Below are 24,418 nucleotides of genomic sequence, written 5' to 3' on the forward strand. Positions count from 1 at the left end.
TGTCCGTAAATTGTGATTCCAGTACTTCCAGCATCTTAGCTACCGCTAAGAGGAGCAAAAATAAAGGGAGTAACGTGTTGCAGGCAGTTTTAAATGCAACATTTCTAAGTGCTCATCAAATATCAGCAAACACACAAAAAAGTTTCTGCAGTTTGTCACACAGTGTGTCTGCTAGCTAAACGAACAGCTGCTGTGTGAATAAAATTTGTATTCTCATGTATTATCTTATATTATTGCAATAATATAGAAATGGACTAGTTCTTATACAGCGCTTTTCTACTCCGTCTGAGCACTCAAAACACTTATACAACACATTTACATTTAGCCATTCTTACAACAAGCAATTCCATGAGTAACTAAGCTAAGTGCTTACTGTCTAACATTCGCACACATTCATACTCAGAAGCTTGCGTTGGAGAGCAAGTTGGTGTTCAGTATCTTGCCCAAGGATACTTTGGCATGCAGCCCAGAGCAGCCAAGAATCGAACCGCTGACCTTCCCATCAGTAGGTGACCTGCTCTACCTCCTGAGCTACAGCCACCCATATAATGAGGTACAGTTAGATTTACAGAAAAATAGATATGTCTTCCAAAGACCTACTTTTACTTTCTTACTTTGAGTACATTTCAGAGCCTTTTTTTTTTTTTTACTTTTTCTTGAGTAAAAGAGTTGAACCAGTACTTTAAATTTTCCAGAGTACTTTTTTAACACAAGTGCCTGTTTTCTTCTACTTAAGTACAGAATGTCTGTACTTTTGCCACCTCTGATTATTTGTTCCCTTTTGAGGCAAATTAATTAAACTGAGATTGTAAACACTAATAACAGTGCAAAAGTTTAACATCCCCCCCACCACCACCACCAAAAAAAAAAAAAAAGATATGCACTGACCAGCTGAGCAGTTTTGTAGCACTGCTTGAATGATGACAGATGGCAGTTATGGTTCATACAAGGGCGGGCTGAAACGTGGGCTGACCACGATGCAATGGTCAGACTTGACCAAATGTGTGTTGAGATTTTTTTTTTTTTTTTGACAGTTTCCCCTGTGATCCACACATTTCTTCCATTGGGATTACAGTGCTTGGATTCCCGTGATATAGAAGCTCTCATCCTGTCCCTTAAAAAGTCCTCAATCGCAGATATGCTATTGAGGTCAAGTGTTTTTTCATGTTGGGGAACAGAAAACAGTCAGAAGGTGCCAAATCAGGAGAATATGGAGGGTGATCAACCAGCTCAAAGCCACAGTTGCACACAGCAGCTTTGCAAACAGAGACGTGTGCAGGAGCATTGTTCTGGTGGAACAGGACCCACTTTGTCAGTTTTCCAGGCCCTTTTGACTTGATTGCCTTTTACAGCTACCTCAGCAAGTTGGTATAGTATTCTCCATTGATAATATGGCCTTTTTGAAGGTAGTCACTGAACACAACGCCCTTTGCATCCCAGAGGACGGAGACCATCACCTTCCCTGCTGATGACACCGCCTTGGTCTTCTTTGGTGGGGGACAAGGCACGCATTTCCATTGCATGGACTACCATTTGTTCTCTGGCTAAAAGTGGTGAACGCAACATTCATCTTGGGTGAGGAAAGGTTCAAGAAAACCATCTGGCTTTCCTTCAAAAAGTGCCAAGTTTGCCTGCAACATGACCAGCCTGGTGTGCTTTTGATTAGTTGTCAAAAGTTGTGGTGCCCACCAAGTGGAAACCTTTGACATGCCAAGATTGTTATGCAGAATGTTCTCATCTCATTCACGGGAGATGCCTACAGCATTAGCTATCTGATTAACAGTTAAACGTCTGTCATCCACAGTTGATGTTTTCTTCTTTCTTCTTTTCTTCAGGCTCTCCCTACCCCTCTTGAATTCAGCTGCCCACTTTTGCACAGTTGATATAGCTGCAGCATCATCCCTGAATGTAGCAACTATGTCAGCATTAATGTCCTTGAGGGCTAACCGCTTTTTCTGCAGATATTGGTAACACCATGGTACCAAATTTTATCCGTTTTCACAAAATGTCTCTAGTACCACCTTTCCAAGTGCTCAATTCTGTATTCAATGTGGGTTTATCTGGAACAAAAGTATGCAGTTAGCATCAGTAAAGGTTGAATTTAATGCACGTCAAATTTAATTACTGTATGATAACTCCTTGTTAGTCAGCCTATAAACTTTTCAGCCCAACTTCAAATGTCAAACAGTCACTTATATTTCAGATTCGTGTCTATTACTGCAGGTGTTTAAAAAATAAAATAAACATGAGGGCTTTACAATCTGTGTAATCTGACCATACAGCACCAGCTATCTTTAAACACAGAGTTTGATGAAGAAACCTCAAAAAAGCAACAGAGGCAGACAGACCTGCAAAAGGCAACAAACAGTGCATCTGTGTGTCATAGGATGAACAATCAGTAAATGTGAATTCACCACACTTTTATCTGTTCTATTCTCATATTGGAACAATCCAACTTTAGGTAACACTTAATAGTACAGCCCATGACAAAGCCAGTAAGTACCCTTTCATTACATGTAAGTACACATATTTTATAGGGATGTACCCTGTAAGTTAATTTAAGTTCTGCATAATTTCCAGGTAATTGAACAGGAAAAACAACATTTCTTTGATCTTACATTGTTAGTGCGCTCTACTTTTTGGGACACAGGTCATATTGTGTAGTAACCTAACTTCCAAGTATTTTACAGCAATGTACCCTGTAAGTAAATTTTAGTTCTGCGTAATTTCTGGGACTAAGGCTGTAAGTTCCCTGTAAAATATGTGTTCTACATTTTCTTACTTACAGGGTATTTATGGCCTAATCCTGGAAATGATGCAGAACTTAAATTTACTTGCAAGTTACTTATGACAGATCGTATTATGAAGTGTTACCGTTCATAAAATAACAGGGTAACAGGGGCCACTAACAACTTGCTTCTAATGGCATATGAAATAATTGCAACTATGTATGAAATATCTTAAATCTTGCAGTGTATTGGGCATGACTGCATCAAAGTAATTCTTTGTTCTGTTTTATGTTGTTTTTTATTTTGTTTATTAAGCAAAGCTTCTTTCTGGTCTCACCATTTGGGCACGTCATGTTGATCTGACTAAGCTGAATAACAAAATGATTTTCTTCCTTAAAGGAATATCATGGCATTAGGATATTTAAATGCTATGTTGATATACATGGCAACAGATAGAAAGCTTTTAAACTCTATTTATATGTACTCTTCTAAACTTTGTATTCCATTTCCCTAGTTTTTCTTACATTAAGATATAAAAGTGCTAACAATAGTGTAACTAATGTGCACTAACTGTTTTTATAATACATCAGTGAAATTAATTTCAAATTAAACCCAATTTACCTGGGTAAGAGAGAGCAATGGAGACAATAAGTCTGAATGCCATGGTATCACTGTAGGACTTCAACTATCTTCTTGACCCCTGTTCCTTCTTAATTTGCATTGGACATTAGGGTGACAAAGGAACTATGGGAATTCCTGGGAGAATGGTGAGTGAAGTGGATTTATGCATCAGTAGCATTTTAGTTATAGTTATGTTCAAGAACTCTTAGAACAGAAATATAAAAAGGACTAATATTACAGGATTATGATTTCAGTTATTTTGAACAGTATGTAGAAATATATATGACTGTTTTAAATAATGTCTAACTACATGCAGTTTCAGTCAGGGCTCTGCCAACACATACCTCAGTACTTCATCAGTACAGTAATATAGCTTTCCCAAAGTTGGCTTGCTAGACTGTTAAATTTTGAGCCACTCGAGATGAAAGAAGCATTCAAATCCATTATCTAATTAGGAGTGTTAAAATGCTTCACCAAAATCATTAAAAAACATAAAAGATTGTAAGCATTTGCAGCCTAATGTTCTCATTCTGCAGTAAAAGTGAAGGCAATAACTTTATGAATGCGATAACTCAAAAGTGATGACACCTAGGATGTACAAATTGATATCATAGAAAATCTCACACTGAAAATTGTGTGAATGTAATAACGTGAAAACAATGTCACCTTGGATGTTCAAATGCATGCCATAGATGCATCTACTAATATTGAAATCTCAGAGACCTTGACTGGTCAAGATCAGAGGTCAGGTTTTCTGAAAATCGTGTGAATGCAATAACTCGAGAAAGATGTCACCTAAGTTTTTTTTTTTTTTTTTTTTTTTTTTTTTTTAATTGATGCATTTATTAAATGAGTTAGTTCTTATCACAGTAATGCCAGTTACAGAAAGTGACAATTTTTTCAGTAGTTTCTATTTGTTATGATTTTAGCATTTCTTATTGCTAGTTGTTACTTAGCCATTTCCTTTTGAATTGATATGGTGAGTAACGTTATATACCACGCCATATCATCTTTATTTATGAAAAGCACTTTAAAACAACCACAGTTGGCACAAAGTACACATACAAATAATTAAATAAAAACATAGGACCTGTTAACAATTGAAAAACATGCAGTCTAAAACTAGGTCCCACTGGGATCTGAGGGTCTGTCTGTTGGTCAAACCCCAGATTTAAGAGAAACAATGTGGTTTTTGTCCTGGTTGTGGAACGCTGGACCAGCTCCTTATCCTCTCGAGGGTGTTTGAGTGTGCGTGGGAGTTTCAAGGATTCAAGACTTTATTTACCATTTGTACCCACATGCAAGGTTTGGGTACATAGGAATACTTCTGCAGAGCTTTCGAGTAGGAGTGTAAAATAAAATTTAAAAAATAGAATAAAATAAGTAAATATTTACATACATACATACATACATATATACATATATATATATATATATATATATATATATATATATATATATATATATATAAATATATATATATATATATATATATATATATATATATATATATATATATATATATATATATATATATATATATACATATACGTATATATATACATATACAACAGACTCTGCTCCTATTGGCTGTGTTGCTGGGTTCGTGCACAAAGTTAAGGTACGTGAAGATGCAATCCCAGTCCAGCAAAAACTCTGACGTCTTCCTTTTGCAATTCGGGAAGCAGTGTCAGAGGAACTGGAGCTGCTTCTGAGGGAGGGCATTATCGAACAGATTGATGCTTCTCCCTGGATCTTTCCTATTGTGGTCACGACAAGAAAAGAAGGCAGACCAAGACTATGTGTTGACTTGAGAGAACCTAATAAAGCTATTGTTGCCGACAGTCACCCCTTGCCCCACATGGAGGATCTTGTAAGTGAGCTCAGGGGTGCGTCGGTGTTTTCTACTATAGATCTGGCATCTGCATACCACCAACTCCCACTATATGAGGACAGTCGAGATCTCACAGCTTTCATTACACACAAACGACTCTTCCGCTACCGCCGTGTCCCTTACGGTTTGACCTCTGCTCCATCTGCATTCCAAAAAATGATGGAATCTGTGCTTAAAGGTCTACCTGGTGTACACAATTATTTGGATGATGTTATTGTTGCAGGATCCTCTCTACAGGAACATGATGGATGCCTGCGCGCTGTTCTCCAGCGTCTTACAGATGCAGGTCTGACACTCAACATGCAAAAATGTACATTCAGACAGTCCAGCCTCAGATTCCTAGGCCACGTCATCTCCAAGGATGGCATCCTTCCTGACCCTGACCACAGTGCAGCTAACCGTGATGATCCACCACCACATGACCTGCCATCTCTACACTCCTTCCTGGGTTTAATCTCTTGGTACAGTAAATTCCTTCCCAATTTTGCTACAGTAGTGGAACCAATGCAGGCTGTACTGAGAGCAAATGCTGACTCTGCTTTTATATGGACTGAAGGGGCTAATCGAAGCTTTAAAGAACTAAAAGAGCTTCTACTGAACAGCCCAGTGCTTGCTCTTTTTGACCCTTCTCTCCCAACCATTGTCACCACAGATGCTTCAGAATATGGACTGGGTGGTGTGTTGACTCAAATGCATCCAGATGATACTGAACAAACTGTGGCATTTGCATCTCGAACTCTGACCCCTACAGAAAGAAAATACTCTACAGTGGAAAAGGAGGCGCTTGCTTGTGTGTGGGCTGTTGAAAAATGGAGGTCTTATGTCTGGGGGCGACGCTTCACACCGAGAACTGATCATCAGGCACTGACCACACTGCTTGCCACCAAAGGCATTGGCCGTGCTGGCATGAGAGTCGCACGCTGGTCTGCACGTTTACTGAGCTTCACCTATGAGTTGTAATACAGACCGGGTTCACAAAATCAGACAGCAGACTGTTTGTCACGATTGCCACTCCCGGTGGATTCTACTTCTGTGGATAAACCTGATGTGGTTGCATCCGTCATGTCAGCTCTGTCTGTGGCTGAGTTCACTTCTGCCTCCTCCCAGTGCAATGAACTCACACTCCTCCGTGCACAGATTGAGAATGGCTGGCCAAAGTACAAGAAGGAAGTGGACCCTCTCTTAACACCATACTTCTCCATCAGAAATGAACTTTCTGTATCTCATCGCTATGTTGTTCCTGTTGCTTTGCGTGCTACCGTCGTGAACTTTACTGGTGGCCGCAGATGGACAAAATGGTTCAGTCTGTGATTTCTTCATGTGCCACCTGCCAAATGAATGACAAATCTGCTCGAACTGCTCCTCTCCAACCCATCGAACTGCCTAGCAAATGTGGTCTCACTGTGTAAAATGCCCTAGGAGGAGTTCATTCAAATAGCAGGCCTGAAAATGGCAAAAATTGACACCTTCAATTGAAGATGGCGGACTTCCTGTAGGGTTGGGAGTATGGGTCCAAGAGACTTTTTTGTACGTCTTAGGATGTTACATGAGTGTGCACAATTTCAGAGCTGTAGATAAAATGTAGCTCTGGGGCTAGCTAAAAAACATGCTATTTTATGATATTTCAAGCTCCCACTAGGTGGCGCTGTAACGTTTATGGACTTTATGCATATCAATGTGTTCAGGGCAGGAGGCTTATTAAACTGATCAGGATTTTGTAAGGAATGGTGAAAGATATTTTCATGTATTTCAGAGCAAACCTAATTCTGTGGACGGTCATACAAATTTTCAATTGCTTCTGTAGGTGGCGCTAATCCACCTACAGTCTTGAATCTGTAGTTATGGATTTAGGCTGGGTGTGTAAAGGAGTGATTAAATTTTCGGGCTGATCAGACAAAGCATGTGCGAACAAGTGCACAAACAATTTTGGTGGTGAGGGAGAAAAACGAAGGCCAAATTTTATGGCCTGGTGTGAAAACACAGTTTAATTTAATTTCAAGAATTCCACAATATTTGATGGGCTCCTTGTCTAGATGATGTGGAGCAAATTTGGTCTCACTGTGTAAAATGCCCTAGGAGGAGTTCGTTCAAATACCAGGCATGGAAATGGCAAAAATTGACACCTTCAATTGAAGATGGCCGACTTCCTGTAGGGTTTCGGGTATGGGTCCTAGAGACTTTTTTGTACGTCTTAGGATGTTACATGAGTCTGCAAAATTTCAGAGCTGTAGATAAAATGTAGCTCCAGGGCTAGCTAAAAAACCTGCTATTTTATGATATTTCAACCTGCCACTAGGTGGCGCTGTAACGTTTATGGACTTTATGCATATCAATGTGTTCAGGGCAGGAGGATTATCAAACCACTGATGTTTGAGGCAGATTGGGCAATGTGTCTTTGAGTTACAGCCCTTTATGTCTTGATGGTGAAACATCAAATTTTGCCCTCCCGCCAGGGTCACGCCCTTTGGCAAAAGCTCACGGTTTTGAAAACAGTGTAAGCCCAACTCCTTAAGGCTTTCCAGGGCAAATTTGAGATGATTCTGCTCTACCACTGTGGAGCTGGACCTCAAAGTGTAAAACATGACATTTCCTGTTACCACTAGGTGGCGCTGCGATTGTCGTAAAATATTGCCACATGTATGTGTTCAGGGGGGGATAACCATCCTACCTAGAAAGTTTGATCCAGATTGGAGTATGTAGGTATGAATGAGAGCCAATCAAAATTTCATGGCGAATGGTCAAAATTCAGGGGGGCATAAGGGCCACGCCCCCTGGCCAAAAACTCACCATTTTTTAAATGTCGATTCCCCTTGGTGTGTAGATGAAACACACCAAAACTGAAGTTGATAACTTCTAAACTCTTTGAGTTATTAGAGAAAGTCTGAAGGGTGCAAATCGCCAAATTTGCATATTTGAGTCAAAATGGCCGACTTCCTGTTGGGTTTAGAGCATGGCTCCAAGAGGATTTTTTGTGCGTATGGATGTGATACATATGTGTAGCAAATTTCATAAATGTACGTGAAACACAGCAGTGGGGCTGGACTTTAGGGGGCGCTACTGAGGCATTTTGGCGGGCCCTTGCCCGAGGCCATTAAAATACTTAAATTTTCACCAGGTGTGATGCACTGAGGCATTTTGGCTGGCCCTTGCCCGAGGCCATTAAAATACTTGAATTTTCACCAGGTGTGATGCATGTGCAAAGTTTCATGAGTTTTTGAATATGATAAAGCCCCCAAAAAGGCATGTCTTTTGCCTGAATAAAAAAAAATAAATAAATAATAAACGGAGCAAATACAATAGGGCCTTCGCACAGTTCGTGCTCGGGCCCTAATTAACGAAGGTTGATGTTCTGTCATGATTAAATGGGGTACATGCAATCCTTTCAAGTGAGGGGGGATTGTTGTGTTCACCACTAGGTGGCATGTAAGGTTAATGCTGTGCATAGAGGTGAGAAGAAGAAGAAGAAAAATGGAGGAAAATGTACAGCTGATGCTGCCGTACAAGTTGCTGTATTACTGAGCAAGTTAAGAGTAAAGCTGTTAAAAGGAGTCCTTGCCTATTCCTGTTACTGCTTCATATTACTCACTTCCAAACATAACACTATTGCTGTTTAATCAGGGCTGAGTTACTGCCCCAGTTGGAGGAGTTTAAGAGTTTAAGTATCCCGTATGATGGGAGAGTGGAATGGGAGATCAACAGATTTTGGCTGCGTCTGCAGTGATGCGGACGCTGCACTGCTGTGTTAATTTCGTTGACAAAATATTTTCGTCATAGTTTTCGTCGACGACCCTTTTTTTCATGACGATAACGAGACAGTAACTAAATAAAAACTACCTAAAATGATAAAAACGATAACGAAATTAATTGACACTTTCGTCAATAAATGCGGAAATTCCCTGAGCATGTTAAAAAGGGTGGAATGACATGGCAAGAAGTTCAGTGTCTGGAGTACAAAGCCTCTTCCTGATGACAGTTGTGTTGCACCATTTTTTTATTCACATAAAGGTACAAGCTTCTACCGAAAGATTTACCTGTCACCCTGGAGTCTCTGTCCCACCGAATGGGTTCCCTGAACCCCTCGACCTCTGACTGCAAGTCATGGTCCTTCAACCATGTTTCTGTCAGTGCCAAGACACAAGCACTTTTGTATTCTGCCAGATACCTGACATTTGCCTGAAGCTCCTCAGTTTTCCCACGGAATGACTGGACATTTGCCAGCATAATAGTGGGGAGCGTCATCCTACAGTGGCCCTGCTGCTTTAGCCTCTGGTGCACACTACCACCTGCTTTGTGACCCCTGGCGACTTGTAGTCCCAACATTGATTTTCCGTAGAAATGCCAATCCGAAGAATCTCCGCGGGAAAAAGTGCAGAGGGTTCCATGAGACCCACACCTGAATCCCGCAGGAAGAGGAGGAAGTCCTGGCTATACTGCAACTGCTCTCGGTTCATGCAGAGTCCACCCAAAAAGTGCACTAAGCAACCGTAAGTCATCATCATGATTGTTGCTTTCCTACCATTCACCCTAATTGAGAAAGAAATATACCTAAAATACATCTAAAATACAGGACACACACGTGCTCAACTACAGCTGCCTGTCTCCATTACCAGCACCATTACCCCAAATTTCTATGTATGCATCTTGGCATCTCAGCCAGATTCTTTTATTAGCTATCAACAAGCTTTTGGCATATTTCTGGCTGAATATTTGTGATTTGGTAGAGTTTAATCAAATTCATTGGTTCCTTGGAATTTTCAATAGGGTTGAGGTCAGGGCTTTGGGAAGACCATTCTAAATCCAGTTTTGATATGTGTTTAGGATAATTGTCTTGTTGGAATATCCAATTGTGTCCAAGTTTCAACCATCCAGCTGATTTGAGGTGAAGTTGATTTGAGGTGAAGTTAAATTTGGAGGGAGTCCTTCTTCATTATTCCATCCACTTTGTATGATGTACTAGTACCACTGGCAGCAAAACAGCCCTGGAGCTGATGATCTTGGAATCTGCAGTTGTTTAGAAATGGTTGTAAGGGACTATCTCAACTTGTGTAAATCTACAATTCTCCTTCGATCTTCACTGAGTTCCTTGGTCTTTCCCATTCTTCTGAGTATTGGTCAATACAATGAATCCTGTCAAACAAATCCTTTTTATGCTGGCAAGGAGAAACTACTAGCTGGAGTCAATCATGATCACTAATGAAAAGTTAATAGGCCTTGGCCTTGTCAACTTAAAAGATGTTGTACCACCCTCAATACCCACTTATAAAAATGTTAATGTATTCATATATTTGAGTTTGCATATGTATTTTTGACCCTAGATGAATTAGAGAAACTCCAAAATAAACTTGTTAAGCTTGTGTACCAATTCTTGTTTTTTTTTTTTTTTTAAGTCATTAAAGACATGCTATAAAGTCATTCCACCCTGGAAAAAGAAGAGTTGAAAGAAATCATTTAAAAAGCCCCAACCTGTATATATGTAGAGAGAGAATCACCAAGATTGGCATTTTTTTTAAATAACTGATGTTTAATTTACTCAAGCATGAAATACTTTTAATTTTGTTTTAAATCAAATGGCCAGCTACTTTGTTATACTTTAAGTAAAGGCTGTTACCTTGTTTAACTAACCATGTCATATGCATCGTCACCCCACAATGGACCATTTTGAGCCAGGAAAAAGGCACTTAAAATAACAAGTGTATGTAAGTATGCGGTTTGAGATGGTTAGACAATCTGATAAGCAGGTGGTGTGCTCCATACTGAGGCCTTTACCATTCTGTTCTACTCAACTTATATATACAGTAGCTCCCTTTAGCTCTTTCACCATCACCACCTCCATTACTATTCCTGAGGATGCTGCATGCCCTGAGCCCTCTCCATGTTTCTAACACTGGTTCCTCTCTCTCTGTCTCTCTCTCTCTCCTGTGTCTCTCTCTCCTCCCTTCACACCTACTTGCATGTGACTGTGTCTGCTGTGACTGATCCCAGGGCTTAAAAGGACACACAGGGGAGAAGGTAAGTTTAGTAGCATGTACTACTAGCTAAAATTTAGCACCGGTGAAAGACAAATTGCAACTTTATCCTGAATTTTTTTTCTGGCTTTACTGTTGAATTCTGTGACTTTGGTCATCTGTGATCGACCCAGCCTGTTTGCAGTGAAACATAAACAGACTATCATTTGAAACATGGTTGAGATGTGACTCAGTGAGTGGTGGTAGTTGTGGTTAGAGGGGCAGAACTGTGCACTATATTGTGTGTACAGGTAGCATGTGATTTATATTAAGCACTTGGGTCTATATTTTTTAAACAGCAAGAGGATCATGTTCTGTAAATGCTTTCCCACCCTGGTTGGATTACTTGAACTCTTACACTGTGAAACAAAATAATCATTTATCACACAGGCATCTGAAAGGTCTATTTTTTTAACCTGTCAACCTAAGCAAGGAAAATTAAGGTCTGCATGCTCTGTTGTGCCAAACACATATGCTTTGCCAAGAGGAGCTCTGTATAGCCTCCCTTTCCCTTTCTTTCTTTCTTTTTTTTTTTGTTTTTTGTTTTTTTTTTGTTCATTTGTTCGTTGGTACAATTGCTGGTACGATATAGGTAATTTAAACTGATGCTGATAAAACTTAAATTTTGTACTCAGTAGGGCAGACTCAAACCTGGGCCTCTGTATTAATCCTTATGGCACGATTCACCTGCTCTACCCAGTAAGCTAAGCCAGTACCCCAGAATTTTTTCATATAATCTGCTGTTACCTGTATAAAGGTCTCTCCACTTACTTTGGGGAATCTTAATGTAAAAATATGTGTATCCTGCTGCAGAACACAGATTTACATTTTTCAGTGAAATAAGCAAACACTGGTTTAAGTGTGCATTAAGTTTAACATAAGTTTAACATAATGCTGTGGAGTTTTGGATTGCTCATGGGAGTTGCACATTTTGTGTGTTCTTGTGTACATACACAATGATCCAAAAGTGTGTGAATACCAGCAAAATAGACAAGTCCATGGTGACATGGACAAATCAAATTTGTGATAGGTTTAGATAAATACTAATATCTAAAGTAAACAACATTAGCTGGTAGGCTTTTTGGCTTTTAAACTGTAGTGTGACTGGCTATTTACAGGTGAGGCATCGCTGGACTCAGAGGGTCCTGATTTTTAAATTAATATTTAATCGCACTATGTCACGATATTTGACGTTCGGTACATGGCCACAGATAAAATAATTGTAAGCATTCAGTGACTTGTATGTGCGTAACTTCTCTCTGGTGTATACACTGGGTTTCTCCACCACACACACACGTATATATCTGGCCACTGGATATTGGGCCACTTGCTAACCTACCACAGGGATCGGGAAGTCAGTTACCAGTGGTCTAAGTTAATTTTTGCAGGTAGTTTTCGCTATCTTTCATTGACAATCCCTTCTTGCAGTTTGAAACACTTTTGCACTCCACCATATTTCTGTTTCCAAAGTGCGTGTGCATCGTTATGTACGTCATCATTGTTTACAAACAGTAAAAGCGTCTATAGAAACAGACGTGACTGCATATAACTCTTAAAAGGAAGCATCGTCCCCAGGAAATGAAGAGTGAGGCCAGCACAAAGAGAAAATGGAAAGACAAGCTTTTCTAGAGCACTGCACTAATCAAACAATGGCTTATGTGATTTTTCTGATTGGGTTTTGGGGGCAAGCAACCAGTAAACTAAACCAGGCTGAGGGGAAAAACAGACATATGATGGGTTGGGTTGTTAAAAAAATCCCCAAAAAAGGATGCTTAAAAAAGCACAGCAGATGAATAGCGGTCTTTGTGGACTTGAGAAATTTTCATTACATTACATACTTTTGTCTGCTTGTGAGTCCACAGCAATTGGTTTTATGTTTTCTCTAATGTCGCATTTCCATTAGTACCTACTCAGCACAGTTTGTAGGTATTTCAATTACTACCTGGTACCAGGTACTTTTTTAGTACCCACTCAGCTGGGGTTCCAAGCTATCTGAGGCATGAGAGCAACTCCTTCACCAGAATCAACCATGCCATTTTTAAAACCCAACAGCAAGAAAATGGAGGCATGCAAAGCATCGGTTGAATGCCCAGACTGACAGTTTGCAGCGGTAGTTTTGCAACAAGACAGCCATCTGAAACGCACACACAACATACATATTTTAACCCCATACTGCCGAGCAGTCACTGCTGAAGCACCCCTACTAGCCATGAACAGTGTTAACCCTTTAACGCCGGGCGATCGCTGCTGAAGCACCCGTTACTTGCCCTCAATAGCGGCGAACAGTTGATTGAGATGTGGCGTATCGGCTCGGAGTCGGCTGATCAAAGGAATGTTGATCAGCTGGCGTATTACCGTAACTCCGCAATCGTTTGTCCTATCGGAAAAATGCAAACGGTTCCTGAAAGCCCAGAAATTGCACATCACAGCCATATAGGGGTAATACGGTATTTGTCGCCGGAAGTCTGCGAACGGCGGCACTTTTGAAGTATGTCGTGTCACAGTGGACACATTCGGGGTCAAAGGGTTAACCAGCTGTTCATGGCTAGTAGGGGAAGGTAACAGGTGCTTCAGCAGTGATGAGGCACTGAGGCGGCTGATCAAAGAACTTTGAATTACCGTAATTACCCGACCGTTTGACCTATCTGAATGAATCTTTCTGAATGGTTTCTGACAGCTGAGAAACTGCATTTCACAACCAACATAGGGTTATTACAGTAATTGTTGCCAGAAATACGCAAACGATGGCACTTTTGAAGCACTGAGTTGATTACATGTTTGGCGGTATAGGATTAATACTTAACAATCATAACCTTCATCCATTAAAACATTGTACGGGGACTTATGCATATAGTAAACTGGCATTAGTTATGTTAGCTTGCCTCGATCTCATTCATTGTTGTGTTGTATTTTGAGTCATATACAAATTACATCAAGAGACTACTGCTCGCGTTGCTATATTGACTCCACCCACATTGAGGTGATACTCAATTGCAATGGAAACAAAACAAGACTGTGGCGAGTCGTGCCGAGTCGAATCGCCCTGCGCTGAGTAGGTACTAATTGATAAGTGGGTCCTGGTTTTAGGTGAGATCCTAACCTCCCAAGTAATCCATTTTATGCATGAATGTATCTGTAAAACTTAACTTGTCTGAGTTACTAAAGCTGTAGAAAACCAAGGAAGTAACAGGAACCAGCCTCAGAAGATATGAACCCTCTATTTCCAAATTGGCTCCTAAAATAGACATTTATTCAACAATGTTAAGAAACACCTTTGGGTTTGATAAATGTCCGGGTCTACCAGATATGTCATTAAGCTAGGATTAAGGAATAAGAGAAATTAATTAGAGAAAAATGCTGAAACGTTTGGGCACCCCTGATAATTTCCATGATTTTCCTTTATAAATCAATGGTTGTTTCTATCAGCAATTTCAGTTAAATATATCATACAGCAGACAAACACAGCGATATTTCAGAAGTGAAATGAAGTTTATAGGATTTACAGAAAGTGTGCAATAATTCCTTAAACAAAATTAGGCAGGTGCATAAGTTTGGGCACCCCAACAGAAAAACATTTAGTAGATCCTCCTTTTGCAGAAATAACAACCTCTAAACACTTCCTATAGCTTCCAATGAGAGTCTGGATTCTGGTTGAAGGTATCTTGGACCATTCCTTTTTACAAAACATCTCCAGTTCAGTCAGGTTTGATGGTTTCCAAGCATGGACAGCCCGCTTTAAATCACACCACGGGTTTTCAATAATATTCAGGTCTGGGGACTGAGATGGCCATTCCAGAACATTGTACTTGTACCTCTGCATGAATGCCTTAGTAGATTTGGAGCAGTGTTTAGTGTCATTATCTTGCTGAAGTATCCAGCCCTGGCACAACTTCACCTTTGTCACTGATTCCTAAACATTGTTCTCAAGAATCTGCTGATATTGGCCGGAATCCATGCGACCCTCAACTTTAACAAGAATCCCCATACCTGCACTGGCCACACAGCCCCACAGCATGATGGAACCACCACCAAATTTTACTGTAGGTAGCAAGGGTTTGTCTTGGATTGCTGTGTTCTTTTTCCACCATGCATACCGCCCCTCGTTATGTCCAAATAGCTCAATTTTAGTTTCATCAGTCCACAGCACCTTATTTTAAAATGAAGCTGGCTTGTCCAAATATGCTTTAGGATACCTCAAGCAACTCTGTTTGTGGTGTTTGCGCAGAAAAGGCTTCTTCTGCATTACTCTCCCATACAACCTCTCCTTGTACAAAGTGCACTGAATAGTTGAATGATGCACAGTGACACCATCTGCAGCAAGATGATGTTGTAGGTCTTTGGAGTTGCTCTGTGGGTTGACTATAACTGTTCTCACCATCCTTCACCTCTGCCTATCTGAGAGTTTTCTTGGCCTGCCACTTTGGGCCTTAACTAGAACTGTGCCTGTGGTCTTCCGTTTCCTCACTATGTTCCTCACAGTGAAAACTGACAGCTAAAATCTCTGAGACAGCTTTTTGTATCCTTCTAAACCGTGATGTTGAACAATCTTTGTTTTCAGGCCATTTCAGAGTTGTTTTGAGGCTCCCATGTTGCCACTCTTCAGAGAAGATGCAAAGAGGAGAAACACTTCCAACTGTCCACCTTAGCTTTTTCTCATAATTGGATTCACCTGTGTATGTAGGTAAATGAGCTTACGAAACAAGTTTTCTGTTCCAATAATTAGTGCTAAAGGTATTCAAAATCAATAAAATGACAAGAGTGCCCAAACTTATGCACCTTCCTAATTTTAAATAATTATCACACACTTTCTGTAAATCCTATAAACTTCATTTCACTTCTCAAATATCACTGTGTTCATCTGGTATACGAATTTTTAACTGAAATTGCTGAGCCGATCAACCAATGATTTATAAAGGAAAATCATGAAAATTATCAGGGGTGCCCAAAAAAAAAAAAAAAAAAGATGAAGATAACATCATTTGACAAGTGTAAAACAAGTGACAAGTGTAAGGTGACTTTCTACAATGTCAACAATATGCATGGAAGAGATCAGGAGAGTGGTACAACAGTGAGTCTAGAGCAGGGGTCATCAACTACATTTGTCCAAGGTCCAGAATTTTTCTCTGCAGACAGGGTGAGGGCCAGATGCTCTCAGATAGAAAACTCTGGCGGGCCAGCTGTGGCCTGTGGATAGAAAAAAGAAAAAAAAAAACACAATGGAACACTATCAGTCATGGACTGACTTCCCCAGAACCTAGACTTCAACATTATTGAAGTAGTGTGGTAATCATCATCACGGAGAAAGGAGCAAAAAGTGGCATTCAACCAAAAGTTTAGGAATGTCCCCCAAGACACCTCAAGAACTATACCTGAAGAACTATACTTGAAGACTACTTAAAGAAATTACAACAAAACTTGCCAAAAAGAGATTAGTTAAATAAATGAGTTCACATATTTCTAGCAAATTATGAAGAAACAAGGGGTGCCTTGAGACTTTTGCACAGTATTGCCAGTCTCCATATAGTACAGTAATCCCTCGCTACTTCGCGGTTCGCTTTTCACGGACTCGCTGTTTCGCGGGTTTTCAATCAATATTAGTATAAAATATTTATTGCGGTATTTTTGCTCTTTCACGGGTTTTTGCGGTACTCGTTCTTCACATGCGTAGCACGTGTTGTACAGTAATGTATATATTTAGTGTATAAGTGTGTGGGGAGGGTTTATAAAAACTTAAAATATTGTATAACTACTAAAATAATGTATAAGTATTAGAATAAATATAGTCCCTACTTCGTGGATTTTCACTTATCGCAGGTGGTCCTGGAACGTAACACCCGCGATAAGTGAGGGATTACTGTACTGCAGATTTTAATACTGTACTTCCATTAAGTTTAATCAGTTATATAACCTCCAAAACAACACCTCCACAGGTGTTCACCCATTAACCCTGATTTTTAATTATGTCACCAAGCCTCAGTGTCACATCCGCTTTACATTTTTTTAAATTTAGACATTGTATGTGTGGAATAGATTTGTCCTTGCCATATTGAATGACCTTTGTGTTAAATTACTCTGATAATATTTCTAGACGTGGATGTGAAAGCAAGGATTTCCAATTCCTCTCTTTGTGTCTGTCCATAGGGAGCACCAGGTGACCCTGGACTGTCTATAATTGGACCAAGAGGACCACCCGTGAGTGTCTTCACCTTTCTCTAGAGCTACAAAATCTTTTATCCTGAATCACATCTTCTTGCCTGTGCAGCAAACTTCTTTATTATCTACTACTGTCTTTGAACTCTGCTTAACACACCAGCTTTGTGGACAGTTTTATAGCAGGAAATTAGAGGTCATCCAGGCTGATATGTCTTGAAGACATTCCTGCAGTTTAACTAATTGATGTGTGTCATCTGGCTTCATTGAATGAATGAATGAATGAATGAAGTTTTATTGCCATGTGGGTGAACAAGTTCACACATTGGAAATTGCAGTTACAGAACACCATCCAAATACACAAACACAACACACATAGGGGGATATGTGTCCTCGGGTCATGCAGCCGACTTGCAGCGCTACCTTTGGCAGGAGGAGAAAACAACACATCATGGGGAAGTTAGGTTAAAAAAAAAGTCATCTGGTACAGTGCTCAAAAAGAGCACTATACCAGGGTCCAAAAAAACCACCTTAGCAAAGCAATTGCACATGTAAAGCAAGGACAGCGGCGGTAGGTGAGGTCAGGGCAGGAGGGGATGCAGAAGGAGACGAGAGGTGGGGGCATTGTGGAGCCAGATGCCAGGTTCCAGCCAAAACAGTTTGCTGATAGTGGTGGAATTTCATCAGCGGCCGTGATACACCAGACCCAGCTTCACAAATCACAACGCGGAGTGGGGGGGAGAGCAGCCGCACACAGTGCCCTGGAGAGAGATATGGTTGCCAACCCAAGGCCGGCAGGGGAGCCGAATTCCTGATAACAGAAGTTGTTTTGGAACAGGCTGCTTGTTTTTCCAACAGCCTTCAGTCTTACTGGGAAACCATTCAAAAATCCAATATTCCAAATTAGTTGATTGCCGTCCTCACTGTGCAGAACCGAACTATATCTCCTGATCTAACCCCTCTCGCCTGCGAGCTCGCTAATCTTGCGGCTCAGGTCCACCAGGCTTTGAGTCTGAGTTTGTGCGGCTCTGCTCAGCCCTTCCACCTGGATCGGCAGCCTCTGCAGATGTCGAACCGCCGTCCAGATTTTCTTAATTTGCCAGTAAAGCAGGTATCCACCGAGCCCAAACAGAGAAGATACTGCTACCAAAAAGCCGAATATGTAGGCGTCTTCCACGTCTTCCACTCCAAGGGCCGAGAAGCACACAGGTCTCCACGAGCTCCAAGAGTCGATGACGTATCCAACCGGGTCTGTTCCACTGGGACACCCAGGCTCCCCTGTCCCGGATCTCATAGTGGAAAAAATTCGATCAATGATGGAGAATGCCCAGTTTGCCAGATCCATGGTTCAATCTTGTTCTTATTCGGACAGTGTGTAAAAAGACGCTCTCACAGCAAGCAGCAAGCGGAGAGATGGGGAGGGCAGGGAGAGAGAGATAGTGCGACCGTCTCCGACAAGAGCAGGAAGAGAAGATAAAGCTGAGTATAATTTGCATAACAATGAAAATTTATGCAATGATTTCTAATGATACTGTCCAAGGGAAGCATGTATAATGTAAATAAAACTGGTCCTAGCACAGAACCCTGTGGAACTCCGTAATTAACCTTAGTGTGTGAAGAAGACTCCCCATTTACATGAACAAATTGGAGTCTATTAGGTGCCGTTTACACGAAGCCGTTTTCACTGGAAACGGTGTCGTTTTGATGCGTTTCAGCCTTTTGTTTACACGATGGCGTTTCAGAAACGATCCGCGTTTACACGATGACATGTGAAACGATGGAAACGATGAAAACGATGAAAACAATGTAGTACCCAGGCCACAAGTTGGCGTTGGTTTTCTCTTTGCAGTTTGTTTATGCAAGACGCGCATGCGTGGAGTGACACAGTAGGTAGTGGGGCAAATTGTTCATTACTTACAAAACGGCCAATGTGAGAGGTTTTGTGTGGACTGACGATGAGGTTGTATCGCTGCTGCACACAACGCTGAATTACAAAACGGTAAAAACACAAGAAAAGCATAAGAAGCACTCGTGAATCCACGAGTACTGTTTATCAATTTGCATGTGCGTGAAAAACTGTGCCCGTCGCAATCATAGTGTGCATGTGCGAGTCGAGCGTTTTCAAAGCACCCCGGTTTCAAGTGTTTACACGAGAACGCAAGCCGGTGCGTTTCTGAAACGCTCCACTCTGGACCCCGTTTCCGAAACGCATCGTTTTCACTCTGTTGTCATGTAAACAGAAGGCCGAAACGCATCAAAACAACGCCGTTTCAAAATGAAAACGGTCTCGTGTAAACGGCACCTTAGATAAATATGATTCAAACCACTGCAGTGCAGTACCTTTAATACCTATAGCATGATCTAATCTCTGTAATAAAATGTTATGGTCAACAGTATCAAAAGCTGCACTGAGGTCCAATAGAACAAGAACAGAGATGAGTCCACTGTCAGAGGCTATAAGAAGATCATTGGTAACCTTCACTAATGCTGTTTCTGTACTGTGATGAATTCTGAAACCTGACTGAAACTCTTCAAATAAACCGTTCCTCTGCAGATGATCAGTTAGCTGTTTTACAACTACTCTTTCAAGAATCTTTGAGAGAAAAGGAAGGTTGGAGATTGGCCTATAATTAACTAAGACAGCTGGGTCAGTGATGCTTTCATTACAGCAACCTTGAAGGCCTGTGGTACATAGCCAACTAATAAAGAGAAATTGATCATTTTTAAGATTGAAGCTTGGAAAGACTCCTTTGAACAGTCTAGTAGGAATGGGATCTAATAAACATGTTGTTGGTTGGAGGAAGTAACTATTGAAGTTAACTCCAAAAGATCAACTGGAGCGAAAGAGTCTAAACAAATACCAGCAGTGCTGAACATGAAGATAAGTCTTTGAGATGGTTATGAATAATTTTTTCTCTAATGTCTAAAATGTTATTTGTAAAGAAATCCATGAAGTCACTACTAGTTAAAGTGAAAGGAATACTCGGCTCTACAGAGCTCTGACTCTTTGTCAGCCTGGCTACAGTGCTGAAAACAAACCTGGGGTTGTTCTTATTTTCTTCAATTAATGATGAATAGTAAGATGTCCTAGCTTTACGGAGGGCTTTTTTTCATAGAGCAACAAACTCTTTTTCCAGGCTAAATGAGCATCTTCTAATTTAGTGAGACGCCATTCCCTCTCCAGCTTACGGGTTATCTGCTTTAAGCTGCGCGTTTGTGAATTATACCACAGAGTCAGGCACTTCTGATTTGAAGCTTTCCTTTTCAGAGGAGCCACAGTATCCAAAGTTATACGCAGTGAGATTGTAAAAGTATTGATGAGATAATCGACCTCACTGGGAGCAGAGTTTAGGTAGCTGCTCTGCACTGTGTTGGTACATGGCACTAAAGAGCAAAATAATGAAGGAATTATATACTTAAACTTAGTTACAGCACTTTCAGAATGACTTCTACTGTAATAAAACTTATTCCTCACTGCTGTGTATTCCAGTAAAGCAAATGTAAATGTTACTAAGAAATGATCAGGCAGGAGGGGGCTTTCAGGGAATACTGTTAAGTCTTCAGTTTCTATGCCATATGTCAGGACAAGATCCAGGGTATGATTAAAGTGGTGAGTGGGCTGCTTTTCGTTTTCACAGAAGCCAATTGAATCTAATAATAGATTAAATCCAATGTAGAGCAACTGTACTGTTCAAAAGGACTGGAACTGAGATTTGGCCATAAATTAGATCATTGCTCATGCTTGTTTTATCAGGAAGCAATGCTAGAAGGTCCATTGTAGTCCAACTGTGATCAACGCTAGTCATCCAGTTGCTAAATGATAACGGTTTTGCTTGTTTTGACCCAAATTCTTGGGTGGCAACATGAGTTGACTGTTTCTGTTTCTTCCGCTTTATAATTTACATTAGGCAGTGTGGTCTCATAGAAGTGCAATACAGGTTTTTAAAAAAAGATTAACTAGCTTATGCAATGCACACATCTGTTTTTTTGCTAAATGATTCACATCCTCTCTGTAGAGATCCATTTCTTTAAGAGCAGAGCTTTTCTTTTCAGTGTTTATTTTCAGTGTCTTATTTCCTTGTGTGCACGGAAAACACTTATGCACTCGTATACTGAATATATTCTTCTGAGTCTTCAGTATAACTCCCTGCATCAATATTTCACCATTTACCAAATACAGTGGAATTGTTCTGCTTTCACCTGTACCTTCCAGCATTTTTATGTCAGACTGTCAGATGCATAGTAAATATGATTTTCTCTTTTTTTGTATCTCTATAGGGACAACCTGGTACAAGAGGATTTCCAGGATTTCCAGTAAGCAATAATCATACTTATCTGTTTGCCAGGCTTCTCATTCATGCTGTAATACTTCATGAACTAGCTGGTAATTGTGAGTTTTGCTAATATAAAATATGGAAAAACACTATCTGCCTTCCTTTAAGTAAAATGGCACATCATACTGACTTATTAAAAATCCAAAATCTCATGATTACATTGACACATTGCTTTATGTTACTTTATTCTTTACTCTCACTTTATGTTAAGTGATGCAGATTCTTATATGGAGTATTAAAGTACAGTTTGTACAGTTAAAAAAAAAACACAATTCATCTTGACACAGAACTTTTTTTATTCAGTTAGTGCAAACCATGCAAAATGAGAGATGGCATATGCTTTGGTTTTTGCTCATTGACTTGAATGCTGCTCAGACACTAAACTCAGACTCAATGGCTGAGCTATATTTAAATTTTGAGACTGAAAGAGACCATTTATTCACCACTGTAGTTTTTAAAAGTTAGGAATTCAATAGAAATTCATGATGCTGAAATGGATCATGAATTTAAAATTTAATATCTAAATTTTAATTTATCACCAACACTGTCACCTTTTCATTTTAACCTTGAATCATTTTTGGGTACAGCTGTTCTTGAAAAACCTTAGAGATGTAATTACTGATCAGCACAGATACATAAATATTTTCTCCCCTTCTCTCCTAGGGTCCAATTGGGTTGGATGGCAAACCTGTGAGTTTCTTTAAGTTCCTGTTAAAAAACTGGAATCACCATATTCCTTCACTGCCCATATCACAGCACTGTAATTAACTGGTCATTAATGTAATGAAAACGGTGCCATCCATTATTATTATTATTATTATTAATGGTGTTTAGCTTGATTTACTACTTCTTCGCTGTTTTCATTGTTTTAATGTTCACACAGGGACAGAATGGACTGAAGGGAGACATGGTAAGAATAATAAATGCATTGGTCCAAAAAAAAAAAAAAAAAAAACGGCAACAGCTACAGTACCAGTCAAAAGTGTGTCCAAAGCTTTGACTGATACTATTAAAAAAAAAATCCCAGCTCGCCCCTTTGGGCGGTCTTTTTGCCCTCCAACTTGAGTCCTCTGCCAGAGGCTTGGGAGCTTGAGGGTCCTGCGCAGTATCTTATCTTTTCACAGGATTGCGGTCTTCTGGACAGAGATCTCAGATGTTCCAGGAATCTGCTGTAGCCACTCTTGCAGTTTGGGGGTCACTGCTCCGAGTGTTCCAATTACCACGTGGACCACTGTTGCCTTCTTTTTCCACATCCTTTCCAGCTCCTCTCTGAGCCCATGGTATTGGTTGAGCTTCTTGTGTTCCTTCTTCTTGATGTTGCTCTCTCTTGGTATTGCAACGTCTATCACCATGACCTCCTTCCTTTGTTTGTCTGCCACTATGATGTCCGGTTGGTTAGCCACCAAAAGTTTGTCTGTCTGTATCTGGAAGTCCCACAGGATCTTAGCTCTTAGCTCTGTTGTTCTCAACCACCCTTGAGTGTGTATCCCATTTTGCGCAACTAGAGATTAACATGGTACAACACAAATGCTACGGCAAGGAGGAGCCAGGACGTCAGGTGGGGGGGCAGATCATCATCCCCACACTCTGAGATTGTGTACCAAGCCCCAATAACAACTGATAACTTGAATGTGGCTGACACCCCCCAAGGCTAACTACAAGACTACATGACTACTAGTAGATGCAACTATTGACAACTAACTACTTTGACCATCACTGAAACCAATCAGTTGATCTATACCACAGCAACAGTGATCCTTGAGATGCTTAGCTATAAGATGAACAACAGCCACAAGGAGCAGTATCCTCCATGGAAGAGATGACTAGAGGCTAAGATAAAGCTATCAGAGTTGCAAGTTTCATAAAGAAAGGGGTGCCTAAGTAGTACCTTAGAGGCCTTAGAGCAGGGGTGTCAAACTCAATCACCGGATGGGCCAAAATGGAAAAAATGTTGTCAAGGGCTGAACAGGACTAACATTTATTGAACATCTTAAACTAAAACTATTTTAATCAGCAAAATATGAATTTGAATGGCCAGAATAAAGCAATGTTTTTCTCGACACAGTAATTAAAATATAAAATTATATTTTTCCTAAAAAATAACATCAGGAAAATTAAAATATTTCAAGCTGGAAAACTGCAAATTTTTCAGTTAAAAACTGTGATGTGATCCATCACTGCATGTCAAAGTCAGAAAAACGCTGTGTAAATAGTGCAGCATGTCCAGTTATCGGCAAAAAGTACAGCTGCAAACACAGCAGTGGAGATCTAGTCTGATTTTTTTTTTTTCGTAACATGGAAATAAGTGGCATAAATTCCCTTTTGCATCTCGCAGGTACAACTTGACTTGAGAAGCTTTCACTACATCATTCATGTGTGTAATCACACATTCCCGTCCCTGAAGCTGCAGTTTTAACACATTAAGGTGCTTCATTATGTCACAGAGAGACCGACTCACACAGCCACCTTTCATCCCGGAGCCCACCTCAGTCCTTTCCTTGTGAAATCTGAAATGTGTGAACTGACACATTTCAGATTTCACATTTCAGGTAGCTCATCACCCGTGTGATAAGGTACGTCATCAAATTCAGAAGTGCCAGTTATTTAAACCTTTGCCACTTATAAAGTTCACTCTTTGTTTCGGTGCTTATGATGAAGTCTGTCTTCAGGACTGCTGCTCAGCGT

General features: G+C 40.3%; 1 protein-coding gene across 1 annotated transcript in view; it reads left to right on the plus strand.

Moving 5' to 3' along the window:
• Positions 1-24,418, plus strand: part of col13a1 (collagen, type XIII, alpha 1) — a 200,298-nt gene that overhangs the window by 112,776 nt on the left and 63,104 nt on the right. The window contains exons 5-9 of the mRNA XM_030725212.1: positions 11,227-11,253; positions 17,391-17,441; positions 21,678-21,713; positions 22,397-22,423; positions 22,617-22,643. Coding sequence (XP_030581072.1) covers positions 11,227-11,253; positions 17,391-17,441; positions 21,678-21,713; positions 22,397-22,423; positions 22,617-22,643 — 168 coding nt within the window. The remainder of the gene's footprint in view (positions 1-11,226; positions 11,254-17,390; positions 17,442-21,677; positions 21,714-22,396; positions 22,424-22,616; positions 22,644-24,418) is intronic.

Source organism: Archocentrus centrarchus, unplaced genomic scaffold, assembly GCF_007364275.1.
Source record: "Archocentrus centrarchus isolate MPI-CPG fArcCen1 unplaced genomic scaffold, fArcCen1 scaffold_50_ctg1, whole genome shotgun sequence".
Lineage (NCBI taxonomy): Eukaryota > Metazoa > Chordata > Actinopteri > Cichliformes > Cichlidae > Archocentrus > Archocentrus centrarchus.